This window comes from Nerophis ophidion, linkage group LG05, assembly GCF_033978795.1.
Source record: "Nerophis ophidion isolate RoL-2023_Sa linkage group LG05, RoL_Noph_v1.0, whole genome shotgun sequence".
Taxonomy (NCBI): Eukaryota; Metazoa; Chordata; class Actinopteri; order Syngnathiformes; family Syngnathidae; genus Nerophis; species Nerophis ophidion.
The window spans coordinates 16,672,469-16,694,570 of NC_084615.1; the positions used below are offsets into that span (position 1 = coordinate 16,672,469).

Below are 22,102 nucleotides of genomic sequence, written 5' to 3' on the forward strand. Positions count from 1 at the left end.
TTTTTTGGCACAAATCAACAAGTGTAGATTTTGGGGTGTATTACTGTAAATGCCAAAACGGCACCACAGTTTATTACAGTAAAAAAAAAAAGTAAATTTTTTTTATTTAAAGAAAAATGCTGTAAAAACCACAGTAAATTTAGAAATATCAACAGTAAATTAACAAGTAGATTAATAATTCATTTTTTACAGTTTGTCCTTTATAATGTGTAGAAAATAATAGGTGTATGAATGACACAATATGTTACTGCAGACTAATTAGGAGCCTTTGTTTGTTTACTTACTACTAAAAGATAAGTTGTCTAGTATGTTCAACATTTTATTTAAGGACTAAATTACAATAATAAACATATGTTTCATGTACAGTAAGATTTTTTTGTTCAAATAAAGAAGATAATGGCATTTTTGTGGTCCCCTTTACCATGGATTTTTATCTTTGCAAAACCACACACATTGGGTTTTAATTAGGTTTCGATGGTGAGAAGAGGTGCTAGGAACGAGACGTGCAATATTCTCCGTATATAAAGTCGGTAAATATGTCCCTGGACACATGAGGTCTTTGAATATGACCAATGTATGATCCTGCAAACTATTTGGTATCGGATCGATACCTAAATGTGTGGTATCATCCAAAACTAATGTGTGGTATCAAAAAAGAGAAGAATAAGTGATTATTACATTTTAACAGAAGTGTAATTAGAACATGTTAAAACAGAAAGTAATCAGATATTGCCAGTAAATGAACACGTAGATTAATAAACAATTTTTACAGATTGTCCTTTATAATAAGTACAAAATAATAGGTGTATAAATGACAGAATATGTTACTGCATACGTCAGCAGACTAATTAGTAGTCTTTGTTTGTTTGTAAGGTAGCAGCTCTCTGAGCTGCTATCTTACCGTGGTAGAGGAGTTTGCGTGTCCCAATGATCATAGGAGCTATGTTGTCTGGGGGCTTTCATGCCCCCTGGTAGGGTCTCCCAAGACAAACAGGTCCTAGGTGAGTGATCAGACAAAGAGCAGCTCAAAGACTTCTATGGAATTACAACAAAATGAACTCAGATTTCACTCGCCCGGACGCGGGTCACCGGGGCCCCGCTCTGGAGCCAGGCCCGGAGTTGGGGCACGATGGCGAGCGCCTGGTGGCCGGGCCTGTCCCCATGGGGCCCGGCCGGGCACAGCCCGAAGAGGCAACGTGGGTCATCCCTCCAATGGGCTCACCACTCATAGGAGGGGCCATAGAGGTCGGGTGCATTGTGAGCTGGGCGGAAGCCGAAGGCAGGGCACTTGGCGGTCCGATCCTCGGCTACAGAAGCTAGCTCTTGGGACGTGGAACGTCACCTCACTGGGGGGGAAGGAGCCAGAGCTAGTCCGCGAGGTAGAAAAGTTCCGGCTGGATATAGTCGGACTCACCTCGACGCACAGCAAGGGCTCGGGAACCAGTTCTCTCGAGAGGGACTGGACCCTCTTCCACTCTGGCGTTGCTGGCAGTGAGAGGCGACGGGCTGGGGTGGCAATTCTCGTTTCCCCCCCGGCTCAAAGCCTGCACGTTTGAGTTCGACCCAGTGGATGAGAGGGTAGCTTCCCTTCGCCTTCGGGTGGGGGGACGGGTCCTGACTGTTGTTTGTGCTTATGCACCAAACAGCAGTTCAGAGTACCCACCCTTTTTGGGTACACTCGAGGGAGTACTGGAAAGTGCTCCCCTGGGTGATTCCCTTGTCCTACTGGGGGACTTCAACGCTCATGTTGGCAACGACAGTGAAACCTGGAGAGGCGTGATTGGGAAGAATGGTCGCCCGGATCTAAACCCAAGTGGTGTTTTGTTATTGGACTTTTGTGCTCGTCACGGTTTGTCCATAAAAAACACCATGTTCAAACATAAGGGTGTCCATATGTGCACTTGGCACCAGGACACCCTAGGCCGCAGTTCCGTGATCGACTTCGTAGTTGTGTCATCGGATTTGCGGCCTCATGTTCTGGACACTCGGGTGAAGAGAGGGGCGAAGCTTTCTACCGATCACCACCTGGTGGTGAGTTGGCTGCGATAGTGGGGGAGGATGCCGGACAGACCTGGCAGGCCCAAGCGCATTGTGAGGGTCTGCTGGGAACGTCTGGCAGAGTCTTCTATCAGAGAGAGTTTCAATTCACACCTCCGGGAGAACTTTGAACATGTCACGAGGGAGGTGCGGGACATTGAGTCCGAGTGGACCATGTTCCGAACCTCTATTGTCGAGGCGGCTGATTGGAGCTGTGGCCGCAAGGTAGTTGGTGCCTGTCGGGGCGGTAATCCCAGAACCCGTTGGTGGACACCAGCAGTGAGGGATGCCGTCAAGCTGAAGAAGGAGTCTAATCGGGTTCTTTTGGCTCATAGGACTCCGGAGGCAGTGGACGGGTACCGACGGGCCAAGCGGTGTGCAGCTTTAGCGGTCGCGGAGGCAAAAACTCGGACATGGGAAGAGTTCGGGGAATCCATGAAAAACGACTTCCGGACGGCTTCGAAGCGATTCTGGACCACCATACGCCGCCTCAGGAAGGGGAAGCAGTGCACTATCAACACCGTGTATGGTGCGGATGGTGTTCTGCTGACTTCGACTGCGGATGTTGTAGATCGGTGGAATACTTCGAAGACCTCCTCAATCCCACCAACACGTCTTCCTTTGAGGAAGCGGTGCCTGGGGCATCTGCGGTGGACTCTCCTATTTCCGGGGCTGAGGTCGCTGAGGTAGTTAAAAAGCTCCTCGGCGGAAAGGCCCCGGGGGTGGATGAGAGCCGCCCGGAGTTTCTTATGGCTCTGGACGCTGTGGGGCTGTCTTGGTTGACAAGACTCTGCAGCATCGCGTGGACATCGGGGGCGGTACCTCTGGATTGGCAGACCGGGGTGGTGGTCCCTCTCTTTAAGAAGGGGGACCGAAGGGTGTGTTCCAACTATCGTGGGATCACACTCCTCAGCCTTCCCGGTAAGGTTTATTCAGGTGTACTGGAGAGGAGGCTTCGCCGGATAGTCGAACCTCGGATTCAGGAGGAAGAGTGTGGTTTTCGTCCTGGTCGTGGAACTGTGGACCAGCTCTATACTCTCGGCAGGGTGCTTGAGGGTGCATGGGAGTTTGCCCAACCAGTCTACATGTGCTTTGTGGACTTGGAGAAGGCATTCGACCGTGTCCCTCGGGAAGTCCTGTGGGGAGTGCTCAGAGAGTATGGGGTACCGGACTGTCTTATTGTGGCAGTCCGCTCCCTGTATGATCAGTGTCAGAGCTTGGTCCGCATTGCTGGCAGTAAGTCGGACACGTTTCCAGTGAGGGTTGGACTCCGCCAAGGCTGTCCTTTGTCACCGATTCTGTTCATAACTTTTATGGACAGAATTTCTAGGCGCAGCCAAGGCGTTGAGGGGATCCGGTTTGGTGGCCACGGGATTAGGTCTCTGCTTTTTGCAGATGATGTAGTCCTGATGGCTTCATCTGGCCGGGATCTTCAGCTTTCACTGGATCGGTTCGCAGCCAAGTGTGAAGCGACCGGAATGAGAATAAGCACCTCCAAGTCCGAGTCCATGGTTCTCGCCCGGAAAAGGGTGGAGTGCCATCTCCGGGTTGGGGAGGGGACCCTGCCCCAAGTGGAGGAGTTCAGGTACCTAGGAGTCTTGTTCACGAGTGAGGGAAGAGTGGATCGTGAGATCGACAGGCGGATCGGTGCGGCGTCTTCAGTAATGCGGACGTTGTATCGATCCGTTGTGGTGAAGAAGGAGCTGAGCCGGAAGGCAAAGCTCTCAATTTACCGGTCAATCTACGTTCCCATCCTCACCTATGGTCATGAGCTTTGGGTCATGACTGAAAGGATAAGATCACGGGTACAAGCGGTCGAAATGAGTTTCCTCCGCCGGGTGGCGGGGCTCTCCCTTAGAGATAGGGTGAGAAGCTCTGCCATCCGGGAGGAACTCAACGTAAAGCCGCTGCTCCTCCACATCGAGAAGAGCCAGATGAGGTGGTTCGGGCATCTGGTCAGGATGCCACCCAAACGCCTCCCTAGGGAGGTGTTTAGGGCACGTCCAGCTGGTAGGAGGCCACGGGGAAGACCCAGGACACGTTGGGAAGACTATGTCTCCCGGCTGGCCTGGGAACGCCTCGGGATCCCCTGGGAAGAGCTAGACGAAGTGGCTGGAGAGAGGGAAGTCTGGGCTTCCCTGCTTAGGCTGCTGCCCCCGCGACCCGACCTCGGATAAGCGAAAGATGATGGATGGATGGATGGATGTTTGTTTACTTACTACTAAAAGACAAGATGTCTAATACGTTCAATATTTTATTTAAGGACTAAATGACAATAATAAACATGTTTCAAGTACACTAAGATTTTTTTGTTCAAATAAAGACAATAATGACATTTTTTGTGGTCCCCTTCAAGTATCAAAAAGTACCAAAAAGGTATGGAAATACATTTTGGTAGAGGTAACAGGATATTGGTATAGGGCAGGGGTCGGCAACCCGCGGCTCTGGAGCCACATGCGGCTCTTTAGCGCCGTCCTAGTGGATCTCTGGAGCTTTTTCAAAAATATATGAAAAATGGAAACGATGAGGGGGAAAAAACATATTTTTTGTTTTAATTTGGTTCTGTAGGAGGACAAACCTGACACAAACCTCCCTAATTGTTATAAAGCACACTGTTTATATTAAACATGCTTCACTGATTCAAGTATTTGGCGAGCGCTGTTTTTTCCTACTAATTTTGGCGGTCCTTGAACTCACCCTTGTTTGTTTACATGCATTTTTTTCTCCGACTTTCTAAGACGTGTTTTATGCCACTTCTTTTTCTGTCTCATTTTGTCCACCAAACTTTTAACGTTGTGCATGAATGCACAAAGGTGAGTTTTGTTGATGTTATTGACTTGTGTGGAGTGTGCTAATCCGACATATTTGGTCACTGCAAGCTAATCGATGCTAACATGCTATTTAGGCTAGCTATATGTACATATTGCATCATTATGCCTCATTTGTAGCTATATTTGAGCTCATTTTGTTTCCTTTAAGTCCTCTTAATTCAATTTACATCTCATGACACACTATCTGTATGTAATATGGCTTTTAAAGAGGAAGATTATCACAATTTCAGAAGGGTTAAAACCAATAAAAATCAGTTCCCAGTGGCTTATTTGATTTTTCGAAGTTTTTTTCAAAATTTTACCCATCACGGAATATCCCAAAAAAAGGCTTTAAAGTGCCTGATTTTCGCTATCTGTAAATCCACCCGTCCATTTTCCTGTGACGTCACATAGTGACGCCAATACAAACAAACATGGCGGATAGAACAGCAAGATATAGCGACATTAGCTCGGATTCAGACTCGGATTTCAGCAACTTAAGCGATTCAACAGATTACGCATGTATTGAAACGGATGGTTGGAGTATGCAGGCAGATAGCGAATACGAAATTGAAGAAGAAACTGAAGCTATTGAGCGAAAAGCTATTGAAGCTATTCGGCGATCGACTTCTAACCAACGATTGCATCTTTTGACCACTGGAGCAACTTAAATCCGTCAATTGGTAAGTGTTTGTTTGGCATTAAATGTGGGTGGAGGGAAAGGCTGGATGCAAATATAGCTACAAATGTACATACAGCTAGCCTAAATAGCATGTTAGCATCGATTATCTGGCAGTCGTGCCGCGACCAAATATGTCTGATTAACACTTTAGTCAATAACATTAACAAAACTCACCTTTGTGATTTCGTTGACTTTATCGTTGCAAATGCATCTGCTTTGAGTGTCGCAGGATATCCACTAGGGCTGTGAATCTTTGGGTGTCCCACGATTCGATTCAATATCGATTCTTGGGGTCACGATTCGATAATATATCGATTTTTTCGATTCGATTCGGTTCTCGATTCAAAAACGATATTTTTCCGATTCAAAACGATTCTGTATTCATTCAATACATAGGATTTCAGCAGGATCTACTCCAGTCTGCTGACATGCTAGCAGAGTAGTAGATTTTTTCTTTAAAAAAAGCTTTTATAATTGTAAAGGACAATGTTTTATCAACTGATTGCAATAATTTAAATTTGTTTTAACTATTAAACAAACCAAAAATATGACCTATTTTATCTTTGTGAAAACATTGGACACAGTGTGTTGTCAAGCTATTGTTCTTTTTTATTATTTTTATAAATGTCTAATGATAATGTCAATGAGGGATTTTTAATCACTGCTATGCTGAAATTATAACTAATATTGATACTGTTGTTGATAATATTCATTTTTGTTTCACTACTTTTGGTTTGTTCTGTGTCGTGTTTGTGTCTCCTCTCAATTGCTCTGTTTATTGCAGTTGTGAGTGTTGCTGGGTCAGGTTTGGTTTTGGAATTGGATTGCATTGTTATGGTATTGCTGTGTATTGGTTTGTTGGATTGATTAAAAAAAATAATAATAATTAAAACAAATAAATAAATAAATTGGATTTTTAAAAAATGAGATTCGATTCTGAATCGCACAACGTAAACGTTTCGATTCATATTCGAATCGATTTTTCCCCTAATATCCGCACATGTCTGTGCCATCTGTCGTAGCATCGCTATCGTCGGTAAAATGTGCAGAACAAACGAGGGACTTTCGCATCTTTTAACCACTGCTGTACTTGAATCCGTCGATTGGTATGTGTTTGTTTGGCATTAAATGTGGGTGGAGGGAAGGGCTGGATGTAAATATAGCTACAAATGAGGCATAACGATGCAATATGTACATACAGCTAGCCTAAATAGCATGTTAGCATCGAGATCGATGCACACTCCACGTAAGTCAACTTGAATCCGTCCCTGATGGTGTTGTTACACCCTCCGACAACACACCGACGAGGCATGATGTCTCCAAGGTACGGAAAACAGTCGAAAAAAGGGAAAATAACAGAGCTGATTTGACTTGTGTGTGTAATGTGTTTGAGAAAATGGCGGATTGCTTCCCGCTGTAAAGTCACTAGTGAAACAATAGAAAGGCGTTTAAATTGCCAAATTCACCCTTTTAAAGTCCGAAAATCGGTTAAAAAAACTTTTTTCTGCAACATCAAGGTATATATTGCCGCTTGCATAGGTCTGGTGATAATGTTCCACTTTAATTTTTTGCGGCTCCAGACAGATTTGTTTTTGTATTTTTGCTCCAATATGGCTCCTTCAACATTTTGTGTTGCCGACCCCTGGTATAGAGACAAGAATCAAGCATGAGATCCTGGCTCCATCCTGTCCCGTCCGTCAGTCCACCACAGCGTTGCCATGGCGGCTCATCCGCTCCGGACTCTCGCTGGGCCCAGACACTCCAAGAAAGCCGCTCCATTTACCCGTCCTAGTTGTTTTTTTTTTTTTTGCCTGCGTCTTCCCAGGAGGTCGGCGGGTAATGAAGTGACTTAATGAGGCCGAGACGGGCCCCCGGTGACCACGCCTGCTGGCTGGCATGGACAGAGAAGGTGGCATTGGGAGGAAAATGACAGCAATTTCACCCTGCTGGAGCCTGAATGCAGCCTGCTGCGGGTGATGGATGGGCGCTGAGGGGACATCACACCCAAATGCGGCCCTATCTGACCCCCTGGGGCCCGGACATGACTGGCAGCCAAAAAAGGTGCGCTAATTCTTTTATCCTGCCAAGTCATGGGAATCACTGAGCGGGACCACACACCTGTCAATCAGGCACTTCCACCTTGACTGTGTCATATTAACCAGGACGCTCCTCCTCCCACACACTCTGACACCTCCATAACGTAACTACCACCAGCAGGCTAGACACGCACTGCTGTTTATATTATTGATTGTCTCCACCGGGTGCTGTGGAGTGTTAAATGTCGCCACAAAGGAGCATTATGTTCATCTGGACCACAAAGGTCTCTTTGAGGCCCGAGTATCACACAGAGGTGAGTGAGCTTGTGTACGTGTGTGTGTGTGTGTGTGTGTGTGTGTGCGCTCTTGTATTTCTATCCTTCTTGAGACATCAACAAAAAAAAGTACCGTCCATATGAGGACCGGTGAACAAGTTAAAACCATTGCATTTAATAGAGAGCCAAATACTAGAGTCCGTGAACATTGCTCCAAAGTTCGGATTTTTTATTTATTTAATGTGCATAAAAAGTAAACATTGACAGGTGCAAATGCGGCAACGTGTCGACTCTTTTCTTATAAAATTGTAAACCATTTCTCATATTGTCTCTGTTTCTTTAATATTGCAGTATTTTCTCGCAAAATTATTACTGATATAAAATTATTACTTTTTAAAATGTTGACTTTTGTCAAAAAAGATTCTGACCCTTTTTTTAGCACATTTTTGCCTTTTTTTTTGTTCTTGTAGTAAAACAGTGACATTTTTGGAGTAAAATTATGACCTTTGTCATCATTTTGCCAAGGAAAATTCCGAATAAGTTTTCTTGCAAAACTGTGACTTTTGTTGAGTGAAATTACAACTCTTTTCATAAAATTGCCAAAATTTGAAGCTTTTCTTGTAAAATTAAGAACATTTTTTGTAAAATTCCAACTTTTATCATAACATTGCTTGAATGTTAAATTTTTCATGTAAAATTTTGACTGGCGCTGACTAAATCGACAACCTATTTTATAATACTGGCAAAATTCTAAGTTTTTCTTGCGAAATTCCAACTCATTTTTCACAAGAAGCATTTTAATACTTGCATAATATTTATATATCATTCATGTTGTAAATAGACTTTTTTATATATCTAGAAAGGCTGCTCCTAAAGAAGTAGGCATTTTTTGGAGGTCTCAAGAAGGTAAAAAATACAAGAACATGTGTGTGTGTGTGTGTGTGTGTGTGTGTGTGTGTGTGTGTGTGTGTGTGTGTGTGTGCGCTCTTGTATTTCTACCCTTCTTGAGACATCAACAAAAAAAAGTACTGTCCATATGAGGACCGGTGAACAAGTTAAAACCATTGCATATAATAGAGAGCCAAATACTAGAGTCCGTGAACACTGCTCCAAAGTCCGGACTTTTTGTTGATTTAATGTGCATAAAAAGTAAACATTGACAGGGGCAAATGCAGCAATGTGTCGACTTTTTTCTTATAAAATTGTAAACAATTTCTCATATTCTCTCTGTTTCTTTAATATTGCAATATTTTATCGCAAAATTATTACTGATATAAAATTATTACTTTTTAAAATGTTGACTTTTGTCAAAAAAGATTCTGACCTTTTTTTTAGCACATTTTTGCCATTTTTTTTGTTCTTCTAGTAAAACAGTGACATTTTTGGAGTAAAATTATGACCTTTGTCATCATTTTGCCAAGGAAAATTCCGAATAAGTTTTCTTGCAAAACTGTGACTTTTGTCGAGTGAAATTACAACTCTTTTCATAACATTGCCAACATTTGAAGCTTTTCTTGTAAAATTAAGACATTTTTTTGTAAAATTCCAACCTTTATCATAACATTGCTTGAATGTTAAATTTTTCATGTAAAATTTTGACTGGCGCTGACTAAATCGACAACCTTTTTTATAATACTGCCAAAATTCCAAGTTTTTCTTGTGAAATTCCAACTCATTTTTCACAACAAGCATTTTTATACTTGCATAATATTTATATATTATTCATGTTGTAAATACACTTCTTTATATATCTAGAAAGGCTGCTCCTAAAGAAGTAGGCATTTTTTGGAGGTCTCAAGAAGGTAAAAAATACAAGAACATGTGTGTGTGTGTGTGTGTGTTCTTGTATTTCTACCCTTCTTGAGACATCAACAAGGAAAAGTACCTTCCATATGAGGACCAGTGAACGAGTTAAAACCATTGCATCTAATAGAGAGCCAAATACTACAGTCCGTGAACATTGCTCCAAAGTCCGGATTTTTTGTTGATTTAATGTGCATAAAAAGTAAACATTGACAGGTGCAACGGCAGCAATGTGTCGACTTTTTTCTTATAAAATTGGGAACAATTTCACATATTCTCTCTGTTTCTTTAATATTGCAATATTTTCTTGCAAAATTATTACTGATATAAAATTATTACTTTTTAAAATGTTGACATTTGTCAAAAAAGATTCTGACCCTTTTTGTTAGCACATTTTTGCAATTTTTTTTGTTCTATTAGTAAAACAGTGACATTTTTGTAGTAAAATTATGACCTTTGTCATCATTTTGCAGAGTAAAATTCAGAATAATATTAAATCATTCCCAACATTTTTAAGTTTTCTTGTAAAACTGTGACTTTTGTCAAGTGAAATTCTAACTTTTATCATAACATTGCTTAAATGTTAAATTTTTCATGTAAAATTTCGACTGGCGTTGACTAAAACGACAACCTGTTTAAATAATAGTCCCAAAATTGTAAGTTTTTCTTGTGAAATTCCAACTCATTTTTCACAACAAGCATTTTTATATTCGCATAACATTTATATATTATTCATGTTGTAAATACACTCCCTTATATATCTAGAAAGGCTGCTCCTAAAGAAGTAGGCATTTTTTGGAAGTCTCAAGAAGGTAAACAATACACAAATGTGTGTGTGTTCTTGTAATTCTACGCTTCTTGAGACATCAACAAGGAAAAGTACCGTCCATATGATGACCGGTGAACGAGTTAAAACCATTGCATCTAATAGAGAGCCAAATACTAGAGTCCGTGAACATTGCTCCAAAGTCAGGATTTTTTTGTTGATTTAATGTGCATAAAAAGTAAGCATTGACAGGTGCAAGGGCAGCAATGTGTCAATTTTTTTCTTACAAAATTGGGAACAATTTCATATATTATCTCTGTTTCTTTAATATTGCAATATTTTCACGCAAAATTATTACTTTTTAAAATGTTGACATTTGTCAAAAAAGATTATGACTTTTTTTTTTAGCACATTTTTGCCTTTTTTTTTGTTCCTGCAGTAAAACAGTGATATTTTTGTAGTAAAATTATGACATTTGCCATCATTTTGCCAAGTAAAATTCCGAAAATTGATATATAACATTGCCAGCATTTTAAGTTTTCCTGTAAAATTGTGACTTCTGTCGAGTGAAATTACAACTCTTTTCATAAAATTGCCAAAATGTTAAGCTTTTCTTGTAAAATTGCACCTCTTATTGAGTAAAATTCCAACTTTAATCATAATATTGCTTCAATGTTCAATTTTTCTTGTAAAATGTTGACTGGCGTCGAGTAAAACGACAACTTTTTTTTATAATGCTGCCAAAATTATAAGCTTTTCTTGTGAAATTCCAACTCATTTTTCACAACAAGCGTTTTTATATTTGCATAGTATTTATATATTATTCATGTTGTAAATACACTTCTTTATATATCTAGAAAGGCTGCTCCTAAAGAGGGAGGCATTTTCTCAGGTCTCCAGAAGGACAGAAATACATGAATGTGTGTGCGTGCGTGTGTGTGTGTGTGTGTGTGTGTGTGTGTGTGTGTGTGTGTGCCAGACCTTGACTAATGCGGCAGTAAAAGAAGTCCGAATAAGTGTGTGAAATAACAAAGAGCAGACAGTGCCGTGTAAAGAGTGGCGCAGGCAAAGAGGATGGTGGAATCAACACTGCATATAAAAAAAGAATGGATGCAAATATTTTGACATACGTAGTTCTGGTGGCTGCAATCGTCTTCTTTCCTTGCCTCTTTTTCTTGACTCTTGCCGGCGTGTGATTGGGTCTGAATGTCCAAAAAATAGAGGAGAACAGGGTTTTCAGGGCACATTATAGACCAAACCTTTTCCCACATATTTGTCATTTCCAAAACCAATACAAAATATATTTTAACCCTTAGTGCTTCCTTGGTGAATGTTAAAGGTTCCAAGGACCCAAAAGGGGCTCAGTCGTTAAAGAGTTAAAAATAAGCTAAAGTACGAACCCTACAAGCAGTGAAAATGTCACATTGGGTAAATGGTAAATAAAAAGAGAATACAAGAAATCCTTTTCAACTTATATTCAATTGAATAGACTGCAAAGACAAGATATTTCATGTTCACACTGAAAATCTTTCTTATTTTTTTGCAAATATGAGCTCATTTGGAATTTGATGTCTGCTACATGTTTCAAAAAAAGCTGGCACAAGTGGCAAAAAAGAGTGAGAAAGTTGAACAGGCTAATTGGGAATAAGATTTTTTGTTCAAATAAAGACGATATTGCCATAATATTTGTGGTCCCCTTTATTTAGAAAAGTATCAAAAAGTATGTTTTGGACACTCGAGTAAAGAGAGGGGCGGGGCTTTCTACCAATCACCACCTGGCTGCGATGGTGGGGGAGGATGCCGGACAGACCTGGCAGGCCCAAACGCATTGTGAGGGTCTGCTGGGAACGTCTGGCAGAGTCTCCTGTCAGAGAAAGTTTCAATTCCCACCTCCGGAAGAACTTCGAACATGTCACGAGGGAGGTGCTGGACATTGAGTCCGAGTGGACCATGTTCCGCACCTCTATTGTCGAAGCGGCAGATCGGAGCTGTGGCCGCAAGGTAGTTGGTGCCTTTCGGGGCGGCAATCCTAAAACCCCTTGGTGGACACCAGCGGTGAGGGATGCTGTCAAGCTGAAGAAGGAGTCCTATCGGGTCCTTTTGGCTCATAGGACTCCGGAGGCAGTGGACAGGTACCGACAAGCCAAGCGGTGTGCGGCTTCAGCGGTCGCTGAGGCAAAAACTCGGACATGGGAGGAGTTCGGGGAAGCCATGGAAAACGACTTCCGGACGGCTTCGAAGCGATTCTGGACCACCGTCCGCCGCCTCAGGAAGGGGAAGCAGTGCACTGTCAACACCGTGTATGGTGTGGATGGTGTTCTGCTGACCTCAACTGCGGATGTTGTGGATAGGTGGAAGGAATACTTCGAAGACCTCCTCAATCCCACCAACACGTCTTCCTATGAGGAATCAGTGCCTGGGGAATCTGTGGTGGACTCTCCTATTTCTGGGGCTGAGGTTGCTGAGGTAGTTAAAAAGCTCCTCGGTGGCAAGGCCCCGGGGGTGGACGAGACCCGCCCGGAGTTCCTTAAGGCTCTGGATGCTGTGGGGCTGTCTTGGTTGACAAGACTCTGCAGCATCGCGTGGACATCGGGGGCGGTACCTCTGGATTGGCAGACCGGGGTGGTGGTTCCTCTCTTTAAGAAGGGGGACCGGAGGGTGTGTTCCAACTATCGTGGGATCACACTCCTCAGCCTTCCCGGTAAGGTTTATTCAGGTGTACTGGAGAGGAGGCTACGCCGGATAGTCGAACCTCAGATTCAGGAGGAACAGTGTGGTTTTCGTCCTGGTCGTGGAACTGTGGACCAGCTCTATACTCTCGGCAGGGTTCTTGAGGGTGCATGGGAGTTTGCCCAACCAGTCTACATGTGCTTTGTGGACTTGGAGAAGGCATTCGACTGTGTCCCTCAGGAAGTCCTGTGGGGAGTGCTCAGAGAGTATGGGGTATCGGACTGTGTTATTGTGGCGGTCCGATCCCTGTACGATCAGTGCCAGAGCTTGGTCCGCATTGCGGGCAGTAAGTCGAACACATTTCCAGTGAGGGTTGGACTCCGCCAAGGCTGTCCTTTGTCACCGATTCTGTTCATAACTTTTATGGACAGAATTTCTAGGCGCAGTCAAGGCGTTGAGGGGTTCCGGTTTGGTGACCGCAGGATTAGGTCTCTGCTTTTTGCTGATGATGTGGTCCTGATGGCTTCATCTGACCGGGATCTTCAGCTCTCACTGGATCGGTTTGCAGCCGAGTGTGAAGCGACCGGAATGAGAATCAGCACCTCCAAGTCCGACATGGTTCTCGCCCGGAAAAGAGTGGAGTGCCATCTCCGGGTTGGGGAGGAGCCCCTGCCCCAAGTGGAGGAGTTCAAGTACCTATGAGTTTTGTTTACGAGTGGGGGAAGAGTGGATCGTGAGATCGACAGGCGGATCGGTGCGGCGTCTTCAGTAATGCGGACGTTGTACCGATCCGTTGTGGTGAAGAAGGAGCTGAGCCGGAAGGCAAAGCTCTCAATTTACCGGTCGATCTACGTTCCCATCCTCACCTATGGTCATGAGCTTTGGGTCATGACCGAAAGGATAAGATCACGGGTACAAGCGGCCGAAATGAGTTTCCTCCGCCGTGTGGCGGGGCTCTCCCTTAGAGATAGGGTGAGAAGCTCTGCCATCCGGGAGGAGCTCAAAGTAAAGCCGCTGCTCCTCCACATCGAGAGGAGCCAGATGAGGTGGTTCGGGCATCTGGTCAGGATGCCACCCGAACGCCTCCCTAGGGAGGTGTTTAGGGCACGTCCAACCGGTAGGAGGCCAAGGGGAAGACCCAGGACACGTTGGGAAGACTATGTCTCCCGGCTGGCCTGGGAACGCCTCGGGATCCCCCGGGAAGAGCTAGACGAAGTGGCTGGGGAGAGGGAAGTCTGGGTTTCCCTGCTTAGGCTGTTGCCCCCGCGACCCGACCTCGGATAAGCGGAAGAAGATGGATGGATGGATGGATCGAAAAGTATCAAAATACATTTTGGTACTGGTACCAAAATGTTAGTATGAGTACGACACCAGTTGTGAGGACTTACACTCATGTAGTGTGATTCAGAAGATGTTATTATTACAGTAACATGGATTACACTGTTAAATGATCAGATTGTTCGTGTCTTTTTTTGTTTTGATTGACCTTTTGTTTACACTTGCGTGACAGGAATGTCCAAATGTGACTCAAACAACTCGATTTCCTGGCATTACTGTTACCTTGTTGTTGTTGTTGTTGTTGTTGTTGTTGTTGTGAGTGCGGCCCTAATGGATGCGTGACTGTGGCCCATTAGTGGAGTGTGGGAGCACATGGCAGATACAATCATCACTATGGTGACAACAGGATGTGGGCCCGCCCCTAGGGGGATGCTGGGAGGGAGAGACACGGATGCTAACTCCACGAGGGACACACACACACACACACACACACACACACACACGCATTCATACATACAAATTCAGACGGACGTGTTGAACTAGTACACCTTTTTACTGAGCAGAAGCACACATCAGTCCTGACTGAATCATGTAACACACATAAGTCCAAACTGAGTCATGCAACACATATAAGGCCTGACTTAGTCATGTAACACACATAAGGTCTGACTGAGTCATGTAACACACATAAGGTCTGACTGGGTCATGTAACACCTATAAGTCCAAACTGAGTCATGTAACACATATAAGGCCTGACTTAGTGATGTTACACATATAAGTCCTGACTGAGTCATGTAACACACATGAATCCTGACTGAATAATGTAACACACATCAGTCCTGACTGAGTCATGTAACACACATCAGTCCTGACTGAATCGTGTAATACACATAAGTCCTGACTGAGTCATGTAACACACATAACTCCAAACTGAGTCATGTAACACATAAAAGGCCTGACTTAGACATGTAACACATATAAGTCCAAACTGAGTCATGTAACACATATAGGTCCTGACTGAGTCATGTAACACACATAAGTCCCGACTGAGTCATGGAACACCTATAAGTCCAAACTGAGTCATGTAACACATATAAGGCCTGACTTAGTCATGTAACACACATAAGTCCTGACTGAGCCATGTAACACACATCAGTCCTGACTGAATCATGTAACACACATCAGTCCTGACTGAATCATGTAACACACATCAGTCCTGACTGAGTCATGTAACACACATCAGTCCTGACTGAATCATGTAACACACATAAGTCCTGACTGAGTCATGTATCACAGATAAGTCCAAACTGAGTCATGTAACACATATAAGGCCTGACTTAGTCATGTAACACACATAAGGCCTGGCTGAGTCATGTAACACACATAAGGCCTGACTGAGTCATGGAACACATATAAGTCCTGACTGAGTCGTAACACACATAAGTCCCGACTGAGTCATGGAACACCTATAAGTCCAAACTGAGTCATGTAACACATATAAGGCCTGGCTTAGTCATGTAACACACATAAGTCCTGACTGAATCATGTAACACACATAAGTCCTGTCTGAGTCATGTAACACACATAAGTCCTGACTGAGTCATGTAACACGCATAAGTCCTGACTGAGTCATGTAACACACATAAGTCCTGACTGAGTCATGTAACACGCATAAGTCCTGACTGAGTCATGTAACACACATAGGTACTGACTGAGTCATGTAACACACATAAGTCCTGTCTGAGTCAAGTAACACACATAAGTCCTGACTGAGTCATGTAACGTGCATAAGTCCTGACTAAGTAATGTAACACACATAAGGGGCGGTATAGCTCGGTTGGTAGAGCAGCCGTGCCAGCAACTTGAGGGTTGCAGGTTCGATTCCTGCTTCCGCCATCCTAGTCACTGTCGTTGTGTCCTTGGGCAAGACACTTTACCCACATGCTCCCAGTGCCACCCACACTGGTTTAAATGTAACTTAGATATTGGGTTTCACGATGTAAAGGGCTTTGAGTCACTGGAGAAAAGCGCTTTATAAATATAATTCACTTCACTTCACATAAGTCCTGACTGAGTCATGTAACACACATAAGTCCTGACTGAGTCATGTAACACAGATAGGTACTGACTGAGTCATGTAACACACGTAAGTCCTGACTGAGTCATGTAACACACATAAGTCCTGACTGAGTCATGTAACACAGATAGGTACTGACTGAGTCATGTAACACACATAAGTCGTGCCTGAGTCAAGTAACACACATAAGTCCTGACTGAGTCATGTAACACACATAAGTCCTGACTGAGTCATGTAACACACATAGGTACTGACTGAGTCATGTAACACACATAAGTCCTGTCTGAGTCATGTAACACACATAAGTCCTGACTGAGTCATGTAACACACATAAGTCCTGACTGAGTCATGTAACGTGCATAAGTCCTGACTAAGTAATGTAACACACATAAGGGGCGGTATAGCTCGGTTGGTAGAGCAGCCGTGCCAGCAACTTGAGGGTTGGAGGTTCGATTCCCGCTTCCGCCATCCTAGTCACTGCCGCTGTGTCCTTGGGCAAGACATTTTACCCACGTGCTCCCAGTGCCACCCACACTGGTTTAAATGTAACTTAGATATTGGGTTTCACGATGTAAAGCGCTTTGAGTCACTGGAGAAAAGCGCTATATAAATATAATTCACTTCACTTCACATAAGTCCTGACTGAGTCATGTAACACACATACGTCCTGACTGAGTCATGTAACATGCATAAGTCCCGACTAAGTCATGTAACACACATAAGTCCTGACTGACCAATGTAACCCACATAGGTACTGACTGAGTCATGTAACACACATAAGTCCTGACTGAGTCATGTAACCCACATAGGTACTGACTGAGTCATGTAACACACATAAGTCCTGACTGAGTCATGTAACCCACATAGGTACTGACTGAGTCATGTAACCCACATAGGTGCTGACTGAGTCATGTAACACACATAAGTCCTGACTGAGTCATGTAACATGCATAAGTCCTGACTGAGTCATGTAACATGCATAAGTCCTGACTGAGTCATGTAACATGCATAAGTCCTGACTGAGTCATGTAACATGCATAAGTCCTGACTGAGTCATGTAACACACATAGGTACTGACTGAGTCATGTAACACACATACGTCCTGACTGAGTCATGTTACACACACAGGTAAGCACACACACACCATCATATTTCAGTCCACATGTATCTCTTATGTGTAACTGCCATCATATTGCAGTCTACACGTATCTCTTATGTGTGACTGCCATCATATTGCAGTCTACACGTATCTCTTATGTGTGACTGCCATCATATTGCAGTCTACACGTATCTCTTATGTGTGACTGCCATCATATTGCAGTCTACACGTATCTCTTATGTGTGACTGCAAACATATTGCAGTCTATATGTATTTCTTATGAGTAACTGCCATAATATATCAGTTTACATGTATCTCTTATGTGTGACTGCCATCACATTGCAGTCTACATTATCTTTGATGTGTGACTGCCATCATATCACAGTCTACACATATCTCTTATGTATGACTGCCATCTACTGGTTACACTTATCATTGCACCATGTACCAAATAAAACAGCTTAGAGGTCGGTAAGCACAACCAGAATTGTTCCGTATATTAGGCGCAGCGAGTTAGAATGCGCACTGTAAATTTTCTGTGAAAAAGAAAGGATTTTAAATGCACCTAGTAGTCCTTCAAAGTGGTCCCTGCTGGAAAAAAGGTTGGGGCCCCGGCCTCAATGTCAGCTGTGTTGGTGTTAGCATGAAAAGCTACAAACACACAAAACCTTGTGTTTTGTGTGAGTCATTTTCCCCGTCAGATTTTGGCCTACACAATGTTGTGTGTCCTCTGAGGATGAATGTTGTGCAGAAAAAAGAAAAGCAGCTTGCTTTTTGTCTGCTTTTGATGGTCATGTGACTCAACTTTTAAAGTGAAAGTAAAGTAGAAGTACCTTGTAGTTGTTGTGTGCTGCATCTCTTCTTTCACTCTGCAACGACAACATGTTGTCATGTCAGCACACACACTGCAGCTGTGTGTGCGTGTGTGTGTGTGTGTGTGTGTGTGTGTGTGTGTGTGTGTGTGTGTGTGTGTGTGTGTGTGTGTGTGTGTGTGTGTGTGTGTGTCTTACCGGCACTCACACTGGCTGTGCTCCACAAAGGACAACTCAGTGAGCTCGTGCTTCATGAAGGAAGTCCTCATCAGCTGCAAACACACAGGTGAGCACACACACACAAACACACTAAAGTGAGCACACACACAAACAGACGCAGGTAAGCACACACACACAAAGAGGTAAGCACACACACACACACACACACACACACACACACACACACACACACACACACATACACACGCAGATGAGCACACACACACAAACACACTCAAGTGAGCACACACACAAACAGACGCAGGTAAGCACACACACACAAACAGGTAAGCGCACACACACACACACATATACACACGCAGATGAGCACACACACACAAACACACACAAGTGAGCACACACACAAACAGACGCAGGTAAGCACACACACACAAACAGGTAAGCGCACACACGCACACACACACACACACACACACACACACACACACACACATACAGACACACATACGCACACGCAGATGAGCACACACACAAACACACTCAAGTGAGCACACACACAAACAGACGCAGGTAAGCACACACACACAAACAGGTAAGCACACACACACACACATACACACACGCAGATGAGCACACACACTTGCACACAAGTGATCACATACACAAACACACACAGGTGAGCACACGCACAGGTGAACACACACACACACAGGTGAGCACCAACACACACACACACACAGACACACACAGGTGAGCAGACACACACAAACCCACACGCAGAGGAGCACACAGACACACACAGGTGAGCAGACACACACTTATACACACAGGTGAGCACACGTACACAAACACACGCAGGTGAGTGCACATACACTCACACAGGTGAGCACACACACACACACACAAACACACACAGGGGAGCACACACACATATACACACACACACACACGCAGATGAGCACACACACAGGTGAGCACATATACATACACACAGTTGAGTACACACACAGGTGAATACACACAGAAAAACACACACAGGTGAGCACATATACATACACACAAGTGAGTACACACACACACACACACACACACACACACAAACACACACAGGTGAGCACATACACAAACACACACAGGTGAGCACACAGAAACACACACAGGTGAACACACACACAAACACACACAGGTGATCACACACACATACACACAAGCGAGTAGACACACACACACACAAACAAACAGGTGAGCACACACACAGGTGAGCACACACAGGTGAGTACACACACGGGTGAGCACACACACGAACACACGCAGGTGAGCAGACACACACAAACACACGCAGGTGAGAACACACATATATACACACACACGCAGGTGAGCACACACACAGGTGAACACACACACAGGTGAGCACACATACATACACACAGTTGAGTACACACACAGGTGAGCACACACACATACACACAAGTGAGTACAAACACACACAGGTGAGCACACGCACATATGCACAAGTGAGCACACAAAAACACACACAGGTGAACACACACACAATCACACAAGCGAGTAGACACACACGCTTACAAACACACAGGTGAGCACACACACGGGTGAGCACACATGCAAACACATGCAGTTGAGCAGACACACACAAACACACGCAGGTGATCACACACACGTACACACACACGCAGATGAGCACACACACAGGTGAACACACACACAGGTGAGCACACACACTGGTGAGCACACACAGGTGAGTACACACACGGGTGACCACACACACAAACACACGCAGGTGAGCAGACACACACAAACACACGCAGGTGAGCACACACATATATACACACACACGCCGATGAGCACACACACAGGTGAACACACACACAGGTGAGCACACATACATACACACAGTTGAGTACACACACAGGTGAGCACACACACATACACACAAGTGAGTACAAACACACACAGGTGAGCACACGCACATACGCACAAGTGAGCACATACACAAACACACACAGGTGAGCACACAAAAACACACACAGGTGAACACACACACAATCACACAAGCGAGTAGACCCACACGCATACAAACACACAGGTGAGTACACACACGGGTGAGCACACACACAAACACACGCAGGTGAGCAGACACACACAAACACACGCAGGTGAGCACACACATATATACACACACACGCCGATGAGCACACACACAGGTGAACACACACACAGGTGAGCACACATACATACACACAGTTGAGTACACACACAGGTGAGCACACACACATACACACAAGTGAGTACAAACACACACAGGTGAGCACACGCACATACACACAAGTGAACACATACACAAACACACACAGGTGAGCACACAAAAACACACACAGGTGAACACACACACAATCACACAAGCGAGTAGACACACACGCTTACAAACACACAGGTGAGCACACACACGGGTGAGCACACATGCAAACACATGCAGTTGAGCAGACACACACAAACACACGCAGGTGATCACACACACGTACACACACACGCAGATGAGCACACACACAGGTGAACACACACACAGGTGAGCACACACACTGGTGAGCACACACAGGTGAGTACACACACGGGTGACCACACACACAAACACACGCAGGTGAGCAGACACACACAAACACACGCAGGTGAGCATACACATATATACACACACACGCCGATGAGCACACACACAGGTGAACACACACACAGGTGAGCACACATACATACACACAGTTGAGTACACACACAGGTGAGCACACACACATACACACAAGTGAGTACAAACACACACAGGTGAGCACACGCACATACGCACAAGTGAGCACATACACAAACACACACAGGTGAGCACACAAAAACACACACAGGTGAACACACACACAATCACACAAGCGAGTAGACCCACACGCATACAAACACACAGGTGAGTACACACACGGGTGAGCACACACACAAACACACGCAGGTGAGAACACACATATATACACACACACGCCGATGAGCACACACACAGGTGAACACACACACAGGTGAGCACACATACATACACACAGTTGAGTACACACACAGGTGAGCACACACACATACACACAAGTGAGTACAAACACACACAGGTGAGCACACGCACATACGCACAAGTGAACACATACACAAACACACACAGGTGAGCACACAAAAACACACACAGGTGAACACACACACAATCACACAAGCGAGTAGACCCACACGCATACAAACACACAGGTGAGCACACACGGGTGAGCACACACGTAAACACATGCAGTTGAGCAGACACACAGAAACACACGCAGGTGAGCACACACACACACGCAGATGAGCACACACACAGGTGAACACACACATGCAGGTGAGCACACACACAGGTGAGCACACACAGGTGAGTAAACACACGGGTGAACACACACACAAACACACGCAGGTGAGCAGACACACACAAACACACGCAGGTGAGCACACACATAGGTGAACACACACACAGGTGAGCACACATACATACACACAGTTGAGTACACACACA

General features: G+C 44.4%; 1 protein-coding gene across 1 annotated transcript in view; it reads right to left on the reverse strand.

Moving 5' to 3' along the window:
• The window catches only part of vegfba (vascular endothelial growth factor Ba), a 51,157-nt gene that overhangs the window by 6,298 nt on the left and 22,757 nt on the right, over positions 1 to 22,102 (reverse strand). The window contains exons 4-6 of the mRNA XM_061900210.1: positions 18,544 to 18,617; positions 18,367 to 18,402; positions 11,540 to 11,611 (exon numbers count right to left, since the gene is read on the reverse strand). Coding sequence (XP_061756194.1) covers positions 11,540 to 11,611; positions 18,367 to 18,402; positions 18,544 to 18,617 — 182 coding nt within the window. The remainder of the gene's footprint in view (positions 1 to 11,539; positions 11,612 to 18,366; positions 18,403 to 18,543; positions 18,618 to 22,102) is intronic.